At 54.5% G+C, this 22566-nt stretch overlaps 1 protein-coding gene across 1 annotated transcript in view; it reads right to left on the bottom strand.

Moving 5' to 3' along the window:
• COL22A1 (collagen type XXII alpha 1 chain) overlaps window positions 1–22566 on the bottom strand; it is a 200348-nt gene that overhangs the window by 96036 nt on the left and 81746 nt on the right. Inside the window, exons 22-29 of the mRNA XM_075550530.1 lie at window positions 16497–16550; window positions 10668–10721; window positions 9886–9939; window positions 8396–8449; window positions 6795–6848; window positions 3413–3457; window positions 2798–2860; window positions 1867–1920 (exon numbers count right to left, since the gene is read on the bottom strand). Of these exons, the coding sequence (XP_075406645.1) occupies window positions 1867–1920; window positions 2798–2860; window positions 3413–3457; window positions 6795–6848; window positions 8396–8449; window positions 9886–9939; window positions 10668–10721; window positions 16497–16550 (432 nt within the window). The remainder of the gene's footprint in view (window positions 1–1866; window positions 1921–2797; window positions 2861–3412; window positions 3458–6794; window positions 6849–8395; window positions 8450–9885; window positions 9940–10667; window positions 10722–16496; window positions 16551–22566) is intronic.

The following is a 22566-nucleotide window of genomic DNA, read 5'->3' as shown; positions in this document are numbered from 1 at the left end:
GCTGTTAGGTGCTGAGTTATCTCCAACTCGTGGCGACCTACCCTCTGCACATCTGAAGGAAATACTGCCGTGTCCTGCTCCATCCGCACAACTGTACTTGCTTACCACCTGAAGCACGCAGCGTCACACGCCTGTCTGCACATCTTGGAAAGCCACACGAAACTGTTCACTACAGTTCAGCAAGGAAGCCCCTGCCCACCTTGCTTACTGGGTAATCGCCCTGGGCCACAGCCAACTGCTGACATAGCTGTGGTTCCACAGCAGGCTTGCCCACGGAGCAGAAGAGCCTGCTGCTTCCCTGCTCACAAGTCCTCTAACGCTGGGTTAGAGCTCAGCCAGGGGTTGGTGAGAGTTGGTTCTGACTCGTTGTCCCTCTGTAGGACAGAGGAGAACTGGCCCTTTGCGTTCAGACTGGAAACCCACCCAGGGCTAACTCCCGTCCCCGCACACCTACTGACACAGCAGGACAGGAAGAATAATAAGATCTGCCCCTGGTTTAGAGTCGGCCCTGACCCACCACCAAGCCGGCGCCAAGCTCAACCTCACCAGCAGTCAAATGGATGTGCCACAAATAACATCGAGTCTCTGCGTGGTGCGGAGGGCCCACACGCTTGGCTGCTAACCGAAAAGAGGACAGTCTTCATCTGTCCTGAGGCACCTCAGAAGAAAGGCCTGGGGATCTACTTCTGGGACAGGTTTGGGATCAGCTTGGCTGGGCCAGGGTTTTCAGTTTGGCACTTAGAGCCTCACATTCTGTGATCCACCCTGTGATGGAATCTGATGGAAGCAGTCAAGCAGTCAGGTCACAGCCCTGACATAACTGGAAGGACGTTTCAATGGGGGTGTGGCCTACTTCCTATGCAAATTGATGAGGTGTGAAAGCTACCTCTTTCTTGCTGTGTCTGGATCCTGCACCTGTCTCATCCACTTCAGGTTCTTTGGTCTTGAACCAACGGCCTGCCATATTTCCTGTTGATCCTGCAATCAATCAGTGGACTGCCATGTTGCTTGCCAACCTTGGAGTCATCCGACTCTGCCCCCAGCAGCCGAGGACCTTCCTGCTTCCAGGTTTATCTTCCTGACTCTTGGTTCATTGGCTCCAACAACCACATGGATCTGGAAAAGCCTCCGGCTGAACATCGGACTCACAGCCTTGAACCACACTAGACGTACCCAATTCTACAACTGTGGAGCCGTTTTCTTGACACACATATGCACATGAAAATATCACTAGCATTACTTCTCCAGTGAACTCAGCCCAACACAACATCCGAACAACCAGCCATTGAAGACCCTCAGGACCAGCGTGCTACTCTGACACACGTGTGGGGTCGTCACGGTTCACAGTCAACTCAGTGGCAACATTTCTTGGTTTGTTATTATTCCTGATCTAGAAAGCAGGACATGGGAATTAAGGGAATTGAGACTGGATGCTCAGCAAGTGCTCTCCATCCTTTGAATCTCAATGACTCGGTGTTATTGGTAAATCACTGATGTCTGCTGCAGAAAGTGGCATTAGTATTCAGAGAGAGATTGGCCATAAGCAAGCCTAACACCGCACTCAGATCATGACAGGCGCTCACTAAGCTCTGAATAAATTAACGACTAAGGTGATGGCCGTAGGATGGATGGATGCCTTGTTACCTGAATGCGGCATCATTTTCAGCCTCGGTCTATAGCAGTGGAGAACAGATAGTCTGAGGTTCATGTCTAACAGGCTAACAGATTGTCGCCTCAAAACAAAGGAGCTTGGAGTGATTCGATCTCAATGACTCTGAGACAAATGCTGTCTGCAGACAAACCCTTACTTTAGGAAAACATAATGACTGAGAACTGAAGACTGGGATGAGAGCAGGGAATGCCTACCTTGTCACCACGGCTGCCTTTCAATCCTGGAAGCCCCAGTTCACCCTTTTCTCCCTGTAGGAAAAGATAAAAATGAGCAAGTCTTAGAAATCAAACTGAGTTTATTTCCAGACTCCTCTAGGAAAAGGCAAGGTATTCTGAGGTGTCTTCAAGTCCACTGCTGCCCACAGCAACCCCAAAGGCAGGAGAACAAGACACCGCCCGGTCCTGCACCATTCTCCCAACGAATACTCTGTCCGAGTGCACCGATGGGGCCACGGTGTCCCTCTATCGCATGGGGGCCTTCCTCTTTCACTGACCCTCGACTTTACCAAGCACGGTGCCCTCATCCACGGACTGGTCTCTCCTGATGACATGTTCAAAGTACATGAGATGAAGCCATTGACCACTCTCAGGAGAATTCTAGAAGGAACTACCAGAAGAAGGAAGAAATCCACTAGTTCTCCTGGCACTGCTATCTTTGCAAACATCCTAATTCAAAGGCATCATTCTGTGTCTTCCTAGTTCGTTGCCTAGCTCTCTTTCCTATGCATATGAGGCGACTGAAAACACCCTATCACATGACTTTGGGTGAAATGCACTTTGTTTACCCTCTAAACTGGCCTGGCCTGCTTCATCCCATGGCCACTTGAAGTCCCACTGAAGGGGTGGTCCGAACGGTTAAGAATGAAGCACCCAGTTCTCCATTTGGCACCAGAGGAGCTGACAGGTGGTGTCTCCCACCCTCATGTCCCCATCCATTCTACCTCGAGATGCCTGACCCTTTCCAAGAAAGCTCCCAGCCGCAGTTCCAGCTGCTGCTCGATAATCTCTGGACCAACCCCTGGATCTTGGCTAAACCCACCGAGTACCAAAGCCTGAGCCACCAGAGGGGACTGTTACCCATGGGCATAGTCGGGGAGGCATGGTGGGAAGGGGCTACACCACGTACCTGATTTCCTTTCTCGCCCCTCACACCTGGGAACCCTGGAGCTCCGGGGAGACCTGCTTCTCCCTGTGAAAACAAAATGGCAGCTCTTGTTCACTAAGCACGATTGTGGATGGTCTCTTTGGGGACAGACCTGGGCCACGTGCTCTCCAGTCCCCCCAAGTAGGGCCAAGTCACAGACCCATGGCAAGCACAAGAGAGAATGCTGGTTTCCAGAGTGTGTACCTGCTGAGGGCTGCCAGGTGATTCCTCCCTCAGCTCCTCCCTTGTCCTGAACCCCTGGTGTCAACCCTTTTGCTGACTAACACCTACTTGTCCTTTAGCCTGAATGTCACCTCACCATCTCTCTTGACACCCGTGCCCGACTGTCAGAGGGACCCTCTTGTACCTCTCCATCTTCACCTGCATGCCCCCGGCCTGTTCACTGCTCTGCGAGGACCAGCCCAACTGGGCTCATGGGTCAAAGCCCCACTGGCCAGCAGTATGGCGGGCAGGCAGTAGACGCTCGTCGTGACTGACCACACAGGGGCATGAATGCATCGCATGAGCGCAGTGATCTTCCAGAAGGCAAGGGATGCAAGGTCTAGTACATAACCAAGGGTGCATGAAGGAACAGACCTTTTCTCCTGGCCGGCCTGCCAGGCCCTGCTCCCCAACGTCACCCTAGAACAGAGTAAGACACATCAGCATTTCTCAGTCATGTTGGCAGAGACTCGAGTCCCACAGGCTGAATGCAGGGTCCAGGACTGGGAACCACGGTGCACCCCACCCCACCTCACCCCACCCACCCCCACTGCTCTTCCTCTCCCTGAAAGGGGGACAGCACCTGGGGTAACCCTGACCGAACTTTCACAGTTTGAATCCCATCCAACTTGAATCCAAACACTTCTGATGCAACAACACGAAAAGGCTGAACCGACAACGCCCAGCTTCAGGCCAACAGCCACTCTGGCTGTCCCTTGGAGGAAGGTGGACCCCACGTTGATTCTAAAGATGGAGAAGAGGCTGCTGTTGGATTTGTCCCGGCTGGCTGGGTCTTTACGATTGCTGTACCACTTGGTTGGTGACACAGCATGCCCCTGTGGCTGGGGACCAGGACGAGCTTCATCCATCCTTCCTTGGTTTGTTGGGACAAAGGCAGGCAAGCCTGGGATGAAATTCTGCTGACATTCTGCCTTACATCTGCACATCAGCCCCCGGCATGGGTGTGCTCTCCCTGACAGCTTGGGTCAGGTGTCACCCTCCGCCACAGGACCTTCACTAGCCTTTGTGGTCAAGATGAATTCAGAGACATAGCACCAGCAGGGCTCTTCCCATCATCCCGTGACGCTTCTGTGTTTAGCAGGTCCTTACCAACCCCCTTTGTAAGGAGGGGCGTGGCACGAGGGGTGGCGGGTTCTGCTTTCTCAGCAGCTGAGTATGTTAGAAAGCACAGGTGTTCTTCTCAAGCCCAGGGCGCTCTCTGGGGAAGCATCTGGTTTGGAATTCCATGGGGGAAAGTGGTTTTCGGATGAGTGGTGGGACACAGGCTGGAAGGAGAGGGAGGAAGGGAGGAGGCAGAAAGGCAGGAAAGAAGGAATAACTCATGCGTGCAGAATATCCCCGCAGTTGAGACAGAAAATACATCAGTCTGGGCGAAGTAGGAAGGTGTCCAAGAGAAGGGTCAGAGAAATGGGTTGACACAGTGGCAGCAGCGCTGGGTTCCCACAGAAGAACCGTGGTGGGGAGGGTGCAGGACCCCGTGGTGTTTCATTCTGCTGGGCACAGGGCCGCTGTGGGTCAGAGCCGACTTGATGACATCTAACGACAAGCGCGTGCCAGACTCAAAGGGCCACAGCAGCCAGCCCACTCTCACGTCTCAGAAAGAAAGGGTCCCCAGAGCATGGCTGGGTGAAAGCACATGCCTCCCTGTGCAGCGATTCGCCACAATGGGGGCTGGCGTCCGGAGTCAACACGCATCGGCATTCTAGACATGCTCCAACTCACCCGCCAACCCCACCGTGTCTACAAGCGCAATTAGCCAGGATTTGCTCTAACCGGAATTGTGCAAATACTTGTCACCCAGACTGTCACTTTGCATCTTCTTTGTGTGTGTGAGAGGGAGGCAGGGGACCATCTGCAGCAGCGGGAGTGGCTTGTCCCATGCTGGGAAAGGCAAGGGGCCCAGCTCAGTTAGGAGGAAGTTAGGGAGCTCACATGCAGCCTACACCTGCGTCAGGAAGTCCGACGGTCCTTGAGGAAGAAGGATGAGGCTCTCTTGGTCTTCCTGGGACAGCCAGTCACCCTGCAAGCAACTCGGCCCTGAGTGGACCCCCAGGAAGCTGTCTCCTATGGCTCGCTGTGCCCGTCCACTCAGAAAGCAATTCTTTATCTTCAGCCGCCATTGTCATTATTAGGAGCCGCCGAGTCACTTCTGACACACAGCGACCTGATGTGCAATAGCACGGAACAGCGTCCTACCCTGCACCAGCCTCATGGTGGTCATGCGTGAGCCCATGGCTGCAGCCACTGTGTCTGTCCATCCGTCTGTCCATCAGCAAGGTCTGCCTCTCTGTCTCTGCTCCTTTTCTTTCCCGCACGTGACGTCCTTTTCCAGGAACCGGTCTCTGCTGCCATGTTCCAAGGATGTGAGATGACGTCCTGCCATCCTTGCTCCTCAGGAGCAGTCTTCCGGGACAGATGAGCTCTGGTAGCCCATGTCCCGTCGGTCTTCCTCGCCAGCACCATCGTTCAAGTGGATCGCTGCTTCTTCGGCATTCCCGATTAAACAGCATCTTGGAATCCGTGCACTCTTGAATGTGAGAGGATGCAACTAAAGCGCACGGTTGACTCCCATCGGAGTCCCAAGGAGACAAGCACGGAAGAGAACAGCAAACCAAAGCACATGTGCTACCACCCTCCTGGAAACTGGGGGGAATTCTACCAACCAATCGGTGGTGTCAGCTGGATGTATGGCCTCCCAGCCTGAGGAGCCCTGCGGGGCCTGCCACTCAGGAAGAGAGCAGGAGCTTGTCCTTCCTGCTCCCCTCCCCCTGGCCAGAGGACAGTCGCTATCTTCTGCTCAGGACCATGGCCCTTCTTGAGGGGCCCTCTCCCCCAGATGCAGGGCTACTGGCTTCCAGAACCCACTCCCTCCATCTCAAGGACTGTGTCTCCTCCCAGAGTATGTGTCAATAGGGCTGGGCCATGGGTCTTAGTGACTTGGTGGTCATGGCTTGATGCAATTTGGCAGTTATAGAATGACGTAGTCACCCTTCACGATGCGATCTGATGGGATCAGCCAATCAGCTATGAGGGGAATAAGGTGGAATGCAACACCCTCCCTCAGGTCCGAGCCCTGAGCTGGTGGGAGGGACTTCCCTGGGGAGTGGCCCACACCACCTTTTATCCGACAGGAGATTAAAAGGAGAGTGACATGAGCAGAAGGAGGCGCGCCTCGGTAGAACCAAGAAAGAAGAGCCAGGAGCAAGTGCATCCTGGGAACGAGAGGCCTCTCTGCGAGAACCCCACAGAGCCAGGGGAAGGTGGACGTCAAGACACACGGAGATCCAAGGAATGCTGGGCGCACAGATGGTGAAAGATGTTGAAGACACCCTGAAAGCTCTCCCAGCGGTGACTGAGTGAGAAAGCTTTCCAGGGCTGGCACCCTGGATTCAAACGTAGGGTCTTCTCAACTGTGGGGAAGAACCGTGCTTGTGGAAGCCTCCTCTGCATGGTGCTTCTGTGGCGGCAGCACCAGAGAGCGGCAGCACTGCCTTGTGCCTCCCCTGGGGCTGACTGTGATCCTGTGGCCACCGTCCTTGTAGTGTGTCCATTTCTGGGGGATCCCCAGAACCCTGCTCACTGTCCCACTCTTTCCTGGCTGAGACAGGTGCTGTGCTCAGTGAGCTGAGCCCCCCAACGGCCACACACACACACACACACACACACACACACACACACAAACACCCTGCAAATGCACCGTGTGGGATGTGATGGGGAAGGAAGCAAGGTCACCTACCCGAACACCAGGCTTCCCCGGCAGGCCATCTTCCCCTCTTTCTCCTGGGTTCCCCTGCAAGAAGCACAAGGTAGCATTAATGTGTTTGGTTTAACCGAGGGTGCAGCAGGTTATGTGTTGGGCTGCTAAACCAAAGGTCAGCAGTTCAAATCCACCAGCCACTCCACAGGAGAAAGGCGAGGCAGTCTGCTTCCATCAAGAATTTCAGCCTCAAGGACTTGTAGAGGATGTTGGGATGGGAAAATATCGAGAGTAAACAAGGAAGGTGGGAGGGGGAGTAAGCATTAGAATTGAAGGTGATTACACACTCATTTTAAGAGTGATTTAATCCTGGGGTGGGGGAGTAAATGTTCTGAAATTGATTGTGGTCATGATTGTACAATTCTTGATAGGATCAAGTGATTAAATTGTGTGAGATGTGGGTTAAGTGCCAATAGTACTGTTTTTAAAAATTACAGCCTCAGAAACCCTAAAGGGCAGTTCTACTCAGCCCTACAGGGTTGTTCTGAGTCGGGAAGTACTCGACAGCCTGGGTTTGGTTTCGGAAGCACACGAGTACACGTGCTAGTAACAAGGGAAGGGCATTCCTTGTTCACAGGTGGGTGTGAACATCCTGAGCTCTGTGGGGCCTCGTAGGCAGCTCACGAAGCCAGGCACCACCCCCCGACCCCGATGCTCGGTGACCCACGGGCGTCATCAGATAGGGGGGATGTGGGAGGCCCATCTCCAGATCTTTCCTCCAAGGCACGTCTGGTAGACACCTGTCTCAAGGCTCATGCTGAGCAGCCAAACACGTTGACCAAACCGCCCACGCCCCTCCGGGCCCCGTCCCAGACAGTCCTGCCTTCCTTTCCACAGGAAAACACAAAGGCGTGTGCACAGGGCTGTTCTCTTGCTGAGCTATCGGAAATCAGGGCGATGTTGGAGTGTCTCTGGGGAGAGGAAGTAGATGAGAAGTACCCTAAAACGCCTGAAGATTCTAGCTGAATCTGGACTTATTCTGCCTTCCTGAATCTAAGTCGGCTCATCCAAAGCATCAGCAGGCATTCCCGTACAACCTTTAAGGGCTGTCTTGGAACGGCCTGGCAGTGGGATGGCATGCACACTTGGGGCTGGGGCATGGTGACCAGGAACGAGGCCTCCTTGTCTGTTAAGTTATTTGGTGCCCAGGCTTGTGATGCTCCATGTGACCTTCCAAGCTGTGGGGGCCAAAGGTGGGGTGTGTGTCCCAAGCTTAGGACAACCCACTGGAAACTATTACTTACATGACCTTCCCGTCATGAGCTGAGCTCACTGTCACCCTCGTACTTACAACTGGAAGTCTCGTTTGAAGCTAGAGTATTCAACATTTTTCCTTCCTGAAAAGAAAACCTATGGAGGCTGGGCTTGTGTGTAAGGTTCGAGCTTTCCAAATTCCATCCTGGTTTTCTAAGAGGACATCAGGACACTCCCCTGCCCAACCCCGGACACCAAATGTTTCCACTGTATCCAGACCCGGGCTCCAGGGAGTCTGTGGGTTTTGAAATGGGCCGATGGTTAGTATCCCCGGGGCATCCACGGATGGGGTTCCAGCATGTGCCAGCCACGCTGAGTATACCCACCTTGGGTCCCGGCAGGCCTGGCGCTCCGCTCAGCCCATCCTTCCCAGGTGGCCCCTGTACCAGGGGGAAAGAGCACAAAGAGATGAGACAGTGCCTCCTTGGGAAACTGGCCTTGAACTTTCCCTCCGGGAGCTGTCAGGCCACAGCTGCTGGGTCAGTGTCCTGCTTCCAGGGCCCTGGACGCATGGTGGGTGGGAGGGGCCAGACATCTACAGAATCCATTTTTGATGAGTCTACTTCTACCCAAGCTCTTACTAAAAAATTGAACTTGCTTATTGAAATATAATTCACATACCGCATAATTCAGTGGTTTAAATTTATTAAAGAACTGTGCATCGGCCCCAGCTTCTGAGAGACTCCACTATCTCTCTCCTCTCCGTATCTCTGTCTTCCTTGATCTCCCTTCCCAATGCTAGCTTCCCCTCTCCGGTCCCTCAGAAACGCAGTCGGCAGGGTCCCGCATCTCCTGCTCTGACTTTCATCTCCAAGGTGAACACCAGGGGCTGTCAGGTTGACGCCAACCCATGCCAACGCCCCGTGTGCAGAGCAGAGCCGTCCCATGAGTGTTCAAGGCTGAGTCCTTTGGGAAGCAGATGACCAGAGCTGTCCTCCAAGGTAGGGCATCCCAGGCCACTTGCAACATCTCTATGTGGGTCCCCTAAGGATGACTCGTCACACCTTGAAAAAGCAAAGGGCCTTGGAATGCATGTCCAGGGGAATGTCACTCAGCCATTTAGGGTCCCGGAGCCCAGTGCAGCCACCACACAGGTGAACCCCAATAGCATCCTCCGAGTGAAGCAAGCCAGACACAAAGGGTAGATACTGCATGACTTCGCTTACAAGTATATGAAATGAGCATGTCTATTGAGACCAATGGTGATAGATGGCTGCTGGGTGCCCTAGGGGCGCTGTGTGGTAGGCACTGAGTTGCTAACCACAAGGTCAGTGGTTCAAAGCCAGCAGCAGCTCTGAGGGAAAAAAGATGAGGCAATCTCCTCCCATGAGAAGTCACAGCCTTGGAAAGACTGCGTAAGGTCACTGTGAGTTGATGTGGATTCAATGACAATGGGTGTCTTGGGGCCTGGGGTGGGCGGGAGCACAGGGCATATTTTTGCATATGGGGCACTGTGTTTCCATGAATGGTGGTGGAATCAAGAGGAAACATAAATGGATACGGTGTGGTCGGCATGAAGAGGGCGATCGAGGTCACTGCATTATGCACGCAGACACTGATGAACTGGGAGTCTCCTTGAATTGGCTCCATCATTTCAAAAAAGCAGGGGAGAAAGCAAAGATGTCAGAAAATGGCTCTGGGTTGTGGGATGAGGGGAGGCACTGCTCCCATCTGGGCAGGGGTTTGTCCGACTCAGGAACTGGAAACAGGGCTTGTGGAAATGTCAAGACAGAAGACACCTGGCTGGGGCCAGGCCCTTGTCCTTACCAGCTCTGGTGGCCCCACAGGGGCAGAGGGGTGGGCCCAGGACACTCACCACTTGCCCTGGATGGCCAGGTTTGCCTGAGAATCCTATCTCGCCAGGTAAGCCCTGCAAAGGAATCAACAGGGAGAGGTTGGTGTGACCTCACGGAGAGTCAGCTCCTCCTGCCCCCCCCCCCCCCATTTGCACTGGCCGGGCATCTGGTTGTGGTTGACACCCAAAGTGGAGCTCGTGGTATTAAGCGAGCCTCCATGGTACAAGGGGGTGGAGCTGTCACCCCAATAAATCTTCACTATGGGGCACCATTGACTGTCACTGCTACCAGATGGGCCGGTGTCTGGCCTCTGCCTCCTGCTGGGGCTGCCCTGCCCACGGGGCAGGTGTGGCCTCTGGCCCCACCCTACTAGACAGATGTGGTTCCCTGGGTCCACCTTCCTGGCAAGTGTGGTCAGACAGGTGGGGCCTCTATCCCTGCCCACTGTGAAGCTGTGGTCTCTGGTCAGACCCCACTCAGCAGGTGGGGTTCCTAGATACACCTACTTGGTGGACACGGCTTTGACCCCACCTACTTCCCTGCATCCTGAGACTGGACATGCTGACAAGACCCTGGTTCTGTTTCACCTCCAAGCCAAGCCCTAAATGCCTAAGAGCCAGCCTAGTGGGCAGCCCTGGCCTCAGCAGTGCCCCACACACTTCTGTCAGTCTGTCTGAGGGGCTGTGGGAATGGGTCTGCAGAGCGATACTCCCTGGCACCCATCCCCAAGGAGGTGACCTGCCTTCCTCAGGCCTGAACCTCCACATCATGCCCTTGTGAGAGAAAACCAACCCAGTCTTACCGGGGGCCCTCCAGGCCCAGGAGGCCCTGGGACACCAGGCAGTCCTGGGGGTCCCTGCGGAGAGAGGTTTGAGAGGGTTAGAAAATCCACAGCCTGTGAGGGACAGGAGCAAGGGGGCCCAGTGACAGGAAGGTTCATCAGCTTTATTCTCAGTGCCTTATTCTGTAAACAAAACAGAAAACTATCAAACAAACCCTGCAGTCAAACTATCAAACTGTTGTAGCATGTGCCTGACTCGGATGGAAGCAGCTCCTTGGATGGTAGCCGACTTGGAGTGCGGCTCCTTGCTGTGCTATGCGATCTCTTTTGTGACATTCTGAAGACATCAACAATTCTAAATGCCTGTGCCTCTACCGAGGACGCCCCAGTGTTGCCGTGGACCTGGCCCTGGGGTGCTCCCTGTCCGGGGTTCTAACCCACCATCCTATCCGTGCAAAGAGGGCCTTCTCATCTCGTGTGCATGGTGCACGCTGACCAGCATCCACTCGGGACAGAGCGGGCATTCAGAAAATGCCAGAAGACCTGCTGAGCCTAACAGAGCAGAGTTTTATGTGTAACAACAACAACAACAAAACCAACCCACTATCACTGAATCAATTCCAACCCTTTACACGGGGTAGAAATGCCCCTGTGGGAGTCTGAGACTTTAACACTTTACAGGAGCAAACAGTCTCTTCTTTCTCCCATGGTGCAGCTGGTAGGTTTGAACCGCTGATCTTCTGGTCTGCAGCTCCATGAGTAACACCCCCGCTAAGCCACCAGGACTCCAGGCTGAGTTGCGTTGGGACCAGCTGTCACTAGAGGGCGATAAAGACTAAGCAATGGCTGTTGACGGGCGCACCCGTGGGCTGTTGTTCCTTCATCTCCCACTGGGGGCAGCCGCGAGCCAAAGGACTCGGAAAAGGGATTGCAGAGACGCTTTGTAGTAGCTGCACCTGGTGTCACGGTGTCCTGGTGGCGTAGTGGTTAAGCGCTTGGCTGCCAACTGTCAGGTGGACAGTTCAAACTCACTTGCTCCCGTGGGGAAGATGTGGCAGTCCACGCCCTCACAGTTGCTGTTAGATGCCATTGAGTTGGTTCCCATCCCATGCTGGACAGTAGGAAACACCACCTGGCCCTGCCCCATCGTCACAACCGTCACAATCATAATTGTGTCTGAGCCCACTGTGGCAGTCACCGTGGCAGCCCATCCAATCGAGGGCCTTCCTCTTTCTCGCTGCCCCTCTGCTTTACCAAGCATGATGCCCATCTCCAGGGACCGGTCTCTGCTGGACGCACCGGTCTCTGCTGGACGCATGTCCAAAGCACGTGGGACAAAGTCTCACCATCCTCCATTCTAGGGGGCACTCTGGCTGCGGACTGCCTCCGAGAGACGCCTGCTTGTTCCTGGCATCTTCACCATTCTTCACGCACACCGCCACCCCACGGCACCCGGTCGTCCTAGTGGGTCCCCAGTCACTGCCTGCTTTTGAATGGCCTGGGGGGCCTGGCACATCTGATTGCTCAGAGCGGCATTTTGCTTTTTGACGATATCAAGAGGTGTGGTGCTGCAGATGTGTCTGCGCCATGTGTCCTTTGAATCCCCGATTGCTGTTCCGGCCGGGGGTCAGCAAGGATCGAAGTACAATAACCTCCTTGACGGCTTCGATCTGTTCACAAACCGAGCACAGAGTGCGGTGTTGTCTGCTGGTTGAGTTGTGAAGGTTCATGTCCTCGGTATGTTGAGGCGGGATCCATGCGGAAGGCTGCAGCCTTAGATCTTCATTGGTGAGAGCTTGAAGGAGTCCCGCTCACTTTCAGCGAGCTTGGTGTGTCGGATGCATGGGGAAGTCGTTTCCACATCTCAAGTGACTTAGTGTCAGCGGCGAAAGGCGTGCAGGCAATGCTGCAGGATCCGTCGGAGGGAGCCACTCCTTCCGTTGCTGAAAGAGGGAATGGAAGTCCCGCGGAGGCGATCTGAGCTCCCTGAGAGCAGGCCCGCTGATGCCTGGCACTTTATTGGGCGCCGAGACCCAGGCTGGGGACTGTCACACAGTTTCCCCTAACAGATACTGCTGGCTCCAAAATTTCACTTTAAGGATATCTGTCCCCTTCACCTCATCATGGGGCCAAGAGATGGGCGGGCTGGGGCTCTATGTACCTTTGATCTTCACCAAATTTCTAACCATGGGTGAAATTTCTTGTCTACGAATCCAGCCGCTAACCACAAGGTCAAGAGTTTGAAACCACCAGGTGCTCTGGTGGAGAAAGACGAGTTTGTTCGGTAAAGATTTAAAGTCTCACTGATTGTGAGCATGTGTATACAACTCTTTTTAGAAGCGGTGTAAGGATGGAAGTGGATGATACGTGAATATTAGATCAAGAAATCTACTTTTTTTTAAAAGGAAAGAAACCAAGCGTGATGTAGTTACCGGGACTGAAGGAGGAAGGGTTTTCGCTTAGGGGTCATTGAGTTCCTTTTAATAGTGGTCGAACAATCTGGACAGGGAAATCAATAATGGCTGTACAGCACAGTCTAACCAATGGCATTGAATCATACATGTAGAAGTTGTTGAATGGGGGAATGTCTTGCTGTGTCTGTTTTGTGTCACAACTGAGAAAAAGATACATGAATCACAATGCATATGGGGAAACAGAACAATGTTCTCCAACTGATTGTGGAAAAAGCTGTGCAATGCTTCTGGACATGGTGGGGCTACTGAATTGGAAGATATGTGGGTGAAGTGCCAAAGGAGATGCTCAAAAAAAAAGATTCCGTCTCAGACACTGGCGGGGCAGTTCTACCCCTGACCTATAGGGGCCTCCATTGAGTCAGAATAGACTTCATAGCAGCGAGTTTACTTTGGGGCCCTCTTAACACATGTATTAAAGATTACATACTCCACATGTATTTGCACACTTTATATATAGGGTTATATTTGTAACAAAACCCCATTTGAGAGTTAACATCTCTGTGAGCAGTAAATGTGGCGGCATAAGGTGGTGCTGTGGGTGAGCCTTCTCCTGCCAATGGCAAGGCTATTGGCTCAGCCCCACCAGCTCTCTGACCCAACAGCATGGCATGCTGTCCTACAGAGGACAATGGGGCAATCCTGCTCTGTGCTCTGTGCTACGGGGTCTGATCCCACTGCAGTGGGTCTGCTCTGGGTCTTAAGTAATGGTGGCCTGCAAAGGGTGTTGTTTGCTTTTAAACAGGGCTTTGGTTTAGGTCGGGGGGTTCTCAACCTTCCTCATGCTGTGACCCTTGAATACAGTTCCTCATGTTATGGTGACGCACCCCAACCATAAAATTATTTGTTGCTATTTCATAGCTATAATTTTGCTACTGTTATGAATCGGGTGAGCCCTGTGAAAGGGCCATTCAAAACCCCCAAGGGGTCGTGACCCACAGGTTGAGAACCTTGGGTTTAGGCATTCAGCATAGGACTGAATCCTTGGTGGCACCGCCAGTTAAGGACTCACCAAACGCTTAGAGGTCCAAGCCCACCCAAAGGCAACTCGAAGACAGGTGGAGGGGTCCTGCACCCGGCCAGGAAGCCTGCCCCAGTTCTAAGAGTGGTGCTGTGGGTCCGGGAGTTGGGGTTGACTCTGGCAATTGGTGAGGACTGGTTCTGCCTCCGATGACCTGGCTTGACCTGGTGGGGTAAACCACCTCCTCCGTCAACACCTGTCTCGACTCTCCCAGCTGGGCTGGAGGCCTCCCCCTCCCCAAGTCCCCTTTTCCTAGCCCCTCACCCCCAGCTCCCAGCTTCACTGTGTGGATTAAATGTAGGCACCTGGGCCAGCCCAACCCAGGAATGCTCTCCATTCACAGGTGGTGGTGGTGGTGGTGGTGGTGGTGGTGGTGGTGGTGGTGGTGGTCAGGGGCCGCTGAACCTGGTCCTGCCCCGTCTTCAAAATGGTTCTTATGTTTGAACACCAAGGTTCCTATTGATGCAGCCACCGTGTCCATCCGTCTCAGCGAAGGCCTTCCTCTTTCCGCTGCCCCGTGCTTTACCAACGTGATGCCCTTCGTCAGGGACGGGTCTCTCACCAGACAATATGTCCAAAGTACATGAGAAGAAGTCCAGGCATTCTTGCCTCTGAGGAGCACTCTGGCTGTTCCGCTGCCCACACAGATGGGTTTGTCCTCTTGGCCATCTGTGGCACTTTCAGGATTCGTCCCCAGCACCAAACTTCACAGGCACTCATTCTTCAGCCCAATGTTCACGCACATGGGAGGGAGGCCACTGAACATACCTCGGCGTGGTCAGCCACTCAGTCCTCCGCCCTGATTCCCTTTCAAGAGGTCTCATGCAGGACATTTACCAAGCGGGGCAGTGTCTAAAATACACCTCTATCCAATTATGAAAGAAAGTAACACATTCGTCAGTGCCACTGAATGCCAGCAACTGAACGTACGACTGTTTTCATTGCCACTGATGAAAACAGCTAAGGAATGACTCTGCTTATCAATTAACAAATTAGTCTAATTATTATTAATGAGCCGCCACTCGATTCCCTCTAAGAGCATGGTGACTAAGAAGCTATTTAATATGCGACGTAGCTACACCGGTAAGGCATAAATAGCCAATTAACCCAATTATTGCTCATAGAGGATTGGCAATAATTATTCCTAATAACCACCTACTTCCAGCTGGGCTGGGGTGATGGAGCTGGGTGGGGCCAGGAGGTGCGGGAGAGTGATGGGCCCCATTAGTGCAGCTGTCTCCGGCTCTGCCTGGGCCCTTTGGGGACATTTGGTAAGTCCCACACAGAGGAGATGGCTCTTGGGCATTCGTGTGAAGACTGCTCCTGCCAGGGTGTTTCTTAGGAGAAGGCCCAGTGGCTTCAAAGCCCACTGTGCCCACTGTCAGCCAGTATGCTCACCACCTCCCAGGGACTCCTGTCCCCGTGCCAACCCCAAAGCCATGGCCAGGCAGGGATTCCACGTCTCTTACAATCCCTCGGGGAGCAGCAAGCCCACGACTGTCTGGTGGATGTGCACTAGCAGCAATAAGCACACTACCGCTGAGTCGGTGCTGACTCAGAGCAGACCCTGAAGAGCAGAGGTGAGCTGCCCCCTCCCCCCTGGGGGGTGTCTCCAAAGCTGAGACTCTTCCTTGCAATAGCCCCCCCCCGCCCCCCCCTCCCCGCTCCTCCTCCTATGGAGCAGCTGGTGGGTCCGAAGTTGGCCTTTCCCTTAGCAGTGTTAACAACTGGCTTCCGGGGCTCCTTCTGGGGCACATCCTTGTTGTAAAAAAAGGCTGCCCCAGGAGGCCCACCCACCTTGGAAGGGAGAAGCGCCTTGCAGCTTGGGACAGTCAGACCTCACTGGGGACAGTCAGACCTCACTGCCTGCTCATCCAGTTCCCATGAACGGAACCAACCAACCCCCTTGCCAGCCAGTGGGTTGTAACTCAGAGAGACCCCCCAGGGCAGCGGAGAGCTGCCCTGCAGGCGTCCCAACCATCTTTATGGGGCCAGACAGCCTTGGCTCTCCCCCATGGATGACTGGTGGGTTCAAAGAGCCGGCCTGATGGTTGGCAGCCCGATGCCTCACTCCCTGGGCCACGTGCTCATTGCCCCTCTGAGCTGCAGTTCCCAAGGGTTCTACTCCGAGTGTGGTAACAAGTCATGAACCCAATGATATCCGCACACCAGCAAGGGCGGGTGACAGGTACAGACAGGGGGCCCACGCCTCCCACACCAGCTGCCCCTTCCAGAGTGGAGGGTCACCCCAAGACCACCTCTGAGGTGTCTGCCAATATGAAGGGGTCCTGTCATCTAAAGATCCAGGCATCCGAGCTAGCAGCATTGCTAAGGGAGCTGGCATGCAGGGGTGGTTACCTGTGGTCCCAGTGGCCCCGGGAGTCCAGGGGAGCCCTCCTCGCCTTTCTTGCCCTGCGTGCACAAGAAAAGGAAATGTTAGCAGCAGACCATCGCCTCTGGAGCCCCTTCAATCAGGCATCATCAGCATGGGGACCCCAATCTTTAATTCTCCAATGTCCTGATTAATAATGCACTCCTGGGGGCTCCAGGGAAGCAGCTGGGCGTGGGAAGTGGGGGTGCAGTGGAGAAGCCTTGGCTTGGCTTCCCTGAACAGCCCCCAGCCTAAAGGTTGGGAGCCTTCCTCCTTCTGACCCTGCCTTGGCCACTCAGCACTGCTCAGGGCAGCAGCACGTCTGGCCAGATGTTGGGGTCTCCCCAGGGGTGTCCTGGGCATGGTATGCAGCACCCCCACACGCACACTCCCCCACCCCACGGTTTCTTGATGAAGTCCAGCACGCAGCCACCTGGTGGGCAAGCTGTCTCTCTCACTGAGCCCCACAGGACAGAAAGACACCCGGCTGTCCCCAGTTGATGGGTATGTCTGCTCCCTCAGCAGAGGCTGGTGGGGCTTCCTGCCTGCAGGGGCACAGGATGTGAGGCGTCACCTGCTTGGTGAGAGACAGGCCTGTGTGGCTGTCCTGTTGTCCTTCCGTAGGTTTTCCCAGTTACATCAAGCACGGCACGCCTCACCGAACCGAACATGCAAACAGTCACATTCTCATTTCAAACGTCCAATCCCGACGGAGAGTGAAACAAGAACGGAAGCCACGACCACCTCCCCAGAGCACCTTGCGGAGTCCGGGTGGCCCTGAGCCCCAGGTGCTGGGCTCTCGAGCACACGGTCGGCGGGTCAGTCCCACTGGCCATCACAGGAGATGCTGTTGCTGTCGTCGTCAGGGGCAAGGGGGTCCGTTCCCACTCGTAGTGCCCACGCGCCACAGAAGGAAACGGCCCCACCCTGCGCCATCCGCACAATTGTTCCTGTACTTGAGCCCGTTGTAGCAGCCACTGCGCTGATCCCCCTTGTCAAGGTCTTCCTCGGTTCCGCTGCCCCTCTACCTGACCACGTATGACGGCCCTCTCCAAGGACTGCTCTCTCCTGATGACATGTCCATTTGCTCAGACCCAGTCCACCCTCCTCCACTCGGGACATCATCTGACCCCTGAGACGGCTCTCGGTGGTCAAACCCACACCCTGGTCCAGGGCCACGTCCCGGTGACAGCCCAGCAATAAGGACAAAAACATAGCTGAGCTCTGGATGCCCACTTTCCACCCAAGAGCAAATGAGTCAGAGTGACCAACTGTGTCGCCCGTATCAGTGGCTAGAAGGCCTTAAGTACTCAGTGCAGTTAGGGCTCCACTGTGTTCCTCCTCTGAGCCCCTACCTCTAGACAACGAGAGGGACACGAATTCTAAGTCTAAGGCAGCTAGAGGTCAGCGTGGCTGAGATGATGGTGGCGATGAGGGTTGATGGAGCTAGTGATTGAGTAGGTGGTGATGGTGGTAGAGGTGGTTCAAAGGTCATGGTAGCAGAAATAGTGGAGGTGATGATGGTTGATGGTGGTAATGATGGAGGAGTTCGTGGTGGCAGTACTGATGATGGTGGAGATGATGCTGGTCGATGGAGCTAGTGGTGGAGGAGGTGGTGATGGTGGTAGAGGTGGTTCAAAGGTCGTGGTAGCAGACATAGTGGTGGTGATGAGGGTTGATGGTGGTAGTGATGGAGGAGGGGCGGTGGTGAGAAGAGATGATGATGATGTCATGATAAGGGTGGTAGTGGTGGTGTTTATGATGATGGTGGTGGTGATCAAGAAGAGGATGATAATGAAAAGGATGGTGGGGGGTAGTGATGATGGGGTGATGAAGGCAGTATGGTGATAGTGAGGTTAGTGCTGGCAATAGTGGTGATGCGATCGCGGAAGACAAAATGGGTGCATAAGGAAATATGGTGAAGAATGCTAATGGTGCCCGGAGATATAGTATCTGGGGTTTCAAAGACTTGAAGTTAAACAAGTGGCCATCTAACAAGGAAGCAACAAAGCCCACATGGAAGAAGCACACCGGCCTATGTGATCACAAGGTGTCAAGAGGATCAGGTATCAAGGCATCACTATGTGATCACAAGGTGTCAAGAGGATCAGGTATCAAGGCATCAAGGCATCAAAGACCCAAACAAGTAATCATATCAATGTGAATGAGGGGGGTCAGGGTGGAGACCCAAAGTCCATCTGTAGACAGTTGGACATCCCCTTACAGAAGGGTCACAAGGAAGGGACAAGCCAGCCAGAGGATAGTGTAGCACCGATGAGACACACAATATTCCTCTAGTTCTTTAATGCTTTCTCCCCCACCCCTCCACCCGACTATCAGGACCCCAGTTCACTGGTACAGATAAGAGCTCTTGACACACAGACGGTGCTGTACTGGGGACAGCGGTGGCGGTGGTGGTGGTGGTGGTGAGGCTCATGATGTTGCAGATGGAGATGGTGGTGTTGGCAGCAATGGTGATGGTGGACATGATGGGGGAGGTGGTGGTGATGATGGTCACGGTGGTGGGGGCATGGTGTTTGCAGCAGGATCCACCTAGGCCCTGCACTGTGACCGTCATTGGCTGCGGGGAGTGGAGAAGTGGAGGCGAGGGCGAGTTTGTGGTCATAAAGAAATGTTTCATGAACAATATGCCTGCTTTTATCACTTTTATGTCTTCTGTCTAAACTGTTGCCTGGCGCTGTGTCTGGACAAACGCGCGCAGTTTATCACGAGGGCAGACTTTTCAAGCTGTTCGGAATGGCAGGATGCTGAGCGGTGCTGATATTTCCAAGGCTTCCAATCGGCCTGCAGAGGTGGGAAGCAGTTCATTCCAAGCTGCCATCCCTCCCGGCTAGGGCGCAGTCACAAGCCGATGACAGGACCGTCTGAGCAAGGGCTTCTGACGTGTCTCCTGAGCTCTGCAGCTTGGTCCCCAGAACCTATGCCTCTCAACGTCTAGCGTCAGCTCGGAGCGAGAGGAAAACCTGGGCCATCCAGACACAAACCCTGGCTGGGGCCACCGAATAAATGGAACGGTCCTCTGTGACGTAAACGATGCTGTCACCATCAGGTGAGAAGAAGCCAACAAATGCATCCCCGCTACCCTTGACACAAGACCTCCCGGGCTTTCCCGTCAACACCGCAGAACCCAGAACTGCTGGGCACAGTGTTTTCAGCCACCGTAAGACCCTCTGTTCCCAGAGGTCCAGTCAGAGATTAGAGCAATGTGTGCCTGCAGTGTTGCTCTGAACAGACACCCCGCGTTATTAAGAGGCCCTGGGTCTCCTTGGAGGCACACAGGTAGCTTGGAGGTTTACGTGTTGGGCTGATAACCAAAAGGTCAGCGGTTTGAAACCACCAGCTGCCCTGCAGGAGAAAGAGGGGGCTTTTCACTCTCATCCAGAGTTACAGTCTTGGAAACACACAGGGGTGGTAACACAGGACTCGATGAGAGGGCAGGGAGAGGGTTTGAATGGCTGAGAACATGGGCCGTTCTTAGAGAGCCTGCTTCCTGCTCTCTTCTGCTGAGACAAGAGGAGAGGCAGCCTGGTCGTTTCAGGGGCTCCCGGCTCCACACGGCTAGATGCAGGCACAGGAAGGAGCCTCGCTTCCCACTTTCTAATGAGCTGCTCTCTGGCTGAGGTCAGCATGCATGGGACCAGATGTCCACTTAGAAGCTGACCTCCTCTTCCCAACACTGAATGGTGCCCAGGAAGCAGCCTGGACCAGCACAGGACAGCATTAAAAGCAAACAAAAACAGGCAAACTGAAGGCCGTCGAGTTTTTGTCTGACCCACAGGGACGCTGTCCGGCAGAGTGAGAGCACTCCCACGGGGCTTCGAGTCCGCCATTGGTATGGACACAGACAGCCAGGCTTTTCTTCCGTGGAGCCACCAGAGTGAACACCCCAGAAACCAAACTCACTGCCATCGAGATGGTTCTGTCTCCCAGCAACCCTACAGGACTGGGCAGAACTGCCCGCATGGGTTTCTGAGACTGAAACCCTTTCCTCTCTGCCATCAAGTCAATTCTCACAGTGGCCCTCTAGGGCAGGACAGAACTGCCCCTGTGCCTTTCTGACACTGTAGCAATCTACCAAACCAAACTCACTGCCACCCGGTCAATTCTAACTCTTGGTGATGGAGGGGTTGTGATCTGCCAGGTCAGCAACTCAGAGGCAGAAAGACAAGGCTCTGTGCTCCCGTAAAGAATTACAATCTCAGAAACCCATGGGGGCAGTTCTACCCCACCCTAGCAGCTCACCAGAAGTAATGGGAGCAGAAAGACTCGTCTTTGCCCTCTGAGCTGCCGGTGGTCTTGAACTGCTGACCTGGCAGTTAGCTGCCCTACACATAGCCCACAACATCACCAGCTCCCCACCCCCCACCAACCCAATGGTAATGGGCCTCTCTTAAACCCAGCCTAGTGCTCAGTGCTAGCCTGAAGGCCAGGGCTCCAGTCCTCCCTGCTGCACCTCAGAGAAAAGGCCTGGTGGCCGGCCTCTGGGAGTTCCCAGCCACTGCAAACTGCGGAGACCGGCTCTGCTCTGATGACCCACAGCAGTCGCCAGAGGCAGGATTGATACAGCAGCCAGTGCTTTAATGCCACCACGTACCTGTCCATTTTGTACGCTGACACCCTTTGCTTACGTGTTTTCAGGTGTGTACAAAACCGCGCATGGCGGGTGCCAGGCTCCTCTGCAGGCTCTGTGGTAGTGTGGTTGGGTAGCACAGTGGCCCGTGCACAGCAGAACAAAACGCTACCCAGTCCTACGCCACCCCCACCACCCTAGCTACCTCTGACAGAGCCACAGACAGAGAAGGGAAAGGCTTTGTCCTCCTGGGCTTACATTCCCATGACAGAAACAGAAATAAATGGCTTCGCATCATGGAAACATAGGATCAAGCCTCTGCGGAACATTCAAACAGGGTGATACTGGGGGTAAACGTCTAGGGTGTGACAAAATTCACAAGAAAAGGCACCTGCCCAGGAACTGAGGGTTAAGGGGCTTGGTGGTCATGAGCCAGGCGGGGTCTGCTGTCTGAACATCCCTGTACGGATGCCAGCTGCACCCCTGCCCTCTTGAGCCAATCGATAGCACTCCCTCCCCAAAAATGCCAAAGCAGACCTGCCTGAAATGTGGGGCCCCCACTACCCTGTGGGTGGTTTGTGTGCAAAGCAGTGGCCATGGAACTTCAGATACCAGCATAGCCAGACCAGAGCAGACCAAGAAGGAAGGCCTGACAATCTGTCTCCCAACACACCCCCACCAGATGTTCAACCCCCCCCCCCAACCAGATGTTCCTTAGACTTGAGGTGACTGGAGACTCTAGACACGTCATCAGAAAGACCAATTGCTAGACAAGGGCCCTGGGAAGCAGAGAGTCAGCACAAGAGGGAAAGCACTCAAAAGATGTGCTGATATGACCTCCAACACCCTGGGCTGGATCACGCCAACCCTCCCCAGGCTGACCTTGGACCAGCATGTCCTAGACCCTGGTGCCTAAGGACATGTGTTCAACGGCTGAATCAGCAGTCAAGGCAGCTGAGACCTCCAGGTGGGGCAAACATATCAGGAAGACCTCGCAGGAGGCAAAATCAGGTCACTGCCTATGCAGTCCTGCAGGCAGGTGGGCTGGCCATTCACATCCGGGAACCCATGGGCCAGAGGGGAGGTTGCTGGCACCCTGACTGCCCCCTTGCTGCTCTGTCCTGGTAGAAAAGCACCAGCTTTGCCCATGGGCCAGGACCACTGTGCCAAGACCTGCTGCTCTATACTGTGAGGGCCAGTTCCTGTCCCCATCCCGTGTCCCCCTCTCTGCGCTGTGAGGGACTGTCACCCATGCACCTGCCCCCATTCAGTGACAGTGTGGATACTATGGCAGCATCGCCCTCTGCAGGCTCCCCCTCGTGCCCCACCGCCCCCCCCTCACGCCGTGCAGTGGCAGTGGGGCGTGTCCCAGCTGCAAGCTGCATTCTCGTTGGCAGACAACGTGCAGCAACCTGGAGACGCTCAGCCAAGTGGAGTCTCAATGGCAGCTGGCGGGGAGGGAAGGC

The sequence above is a fragment of the Tenrec ecaudatus genome, chromosome 5, assembly GCF_050624435.1.
Source record: "Tenrec ecaudatus isolate mTenEca1 chromosome 5, mTenEca1.hap1, whole genome shotgun sequence".
NCBI lineage: Eukaryota > Metazoa > Chordata > Mammalia > Afrosoricida > Tenrecidae > Tenrec > Tenrec ecaudatus.
The sequence above is the reverse complement of the archived record's forward strand: the minus strand, read 5'-3'. Positions and strand labels throughout refer to the sequence as shown.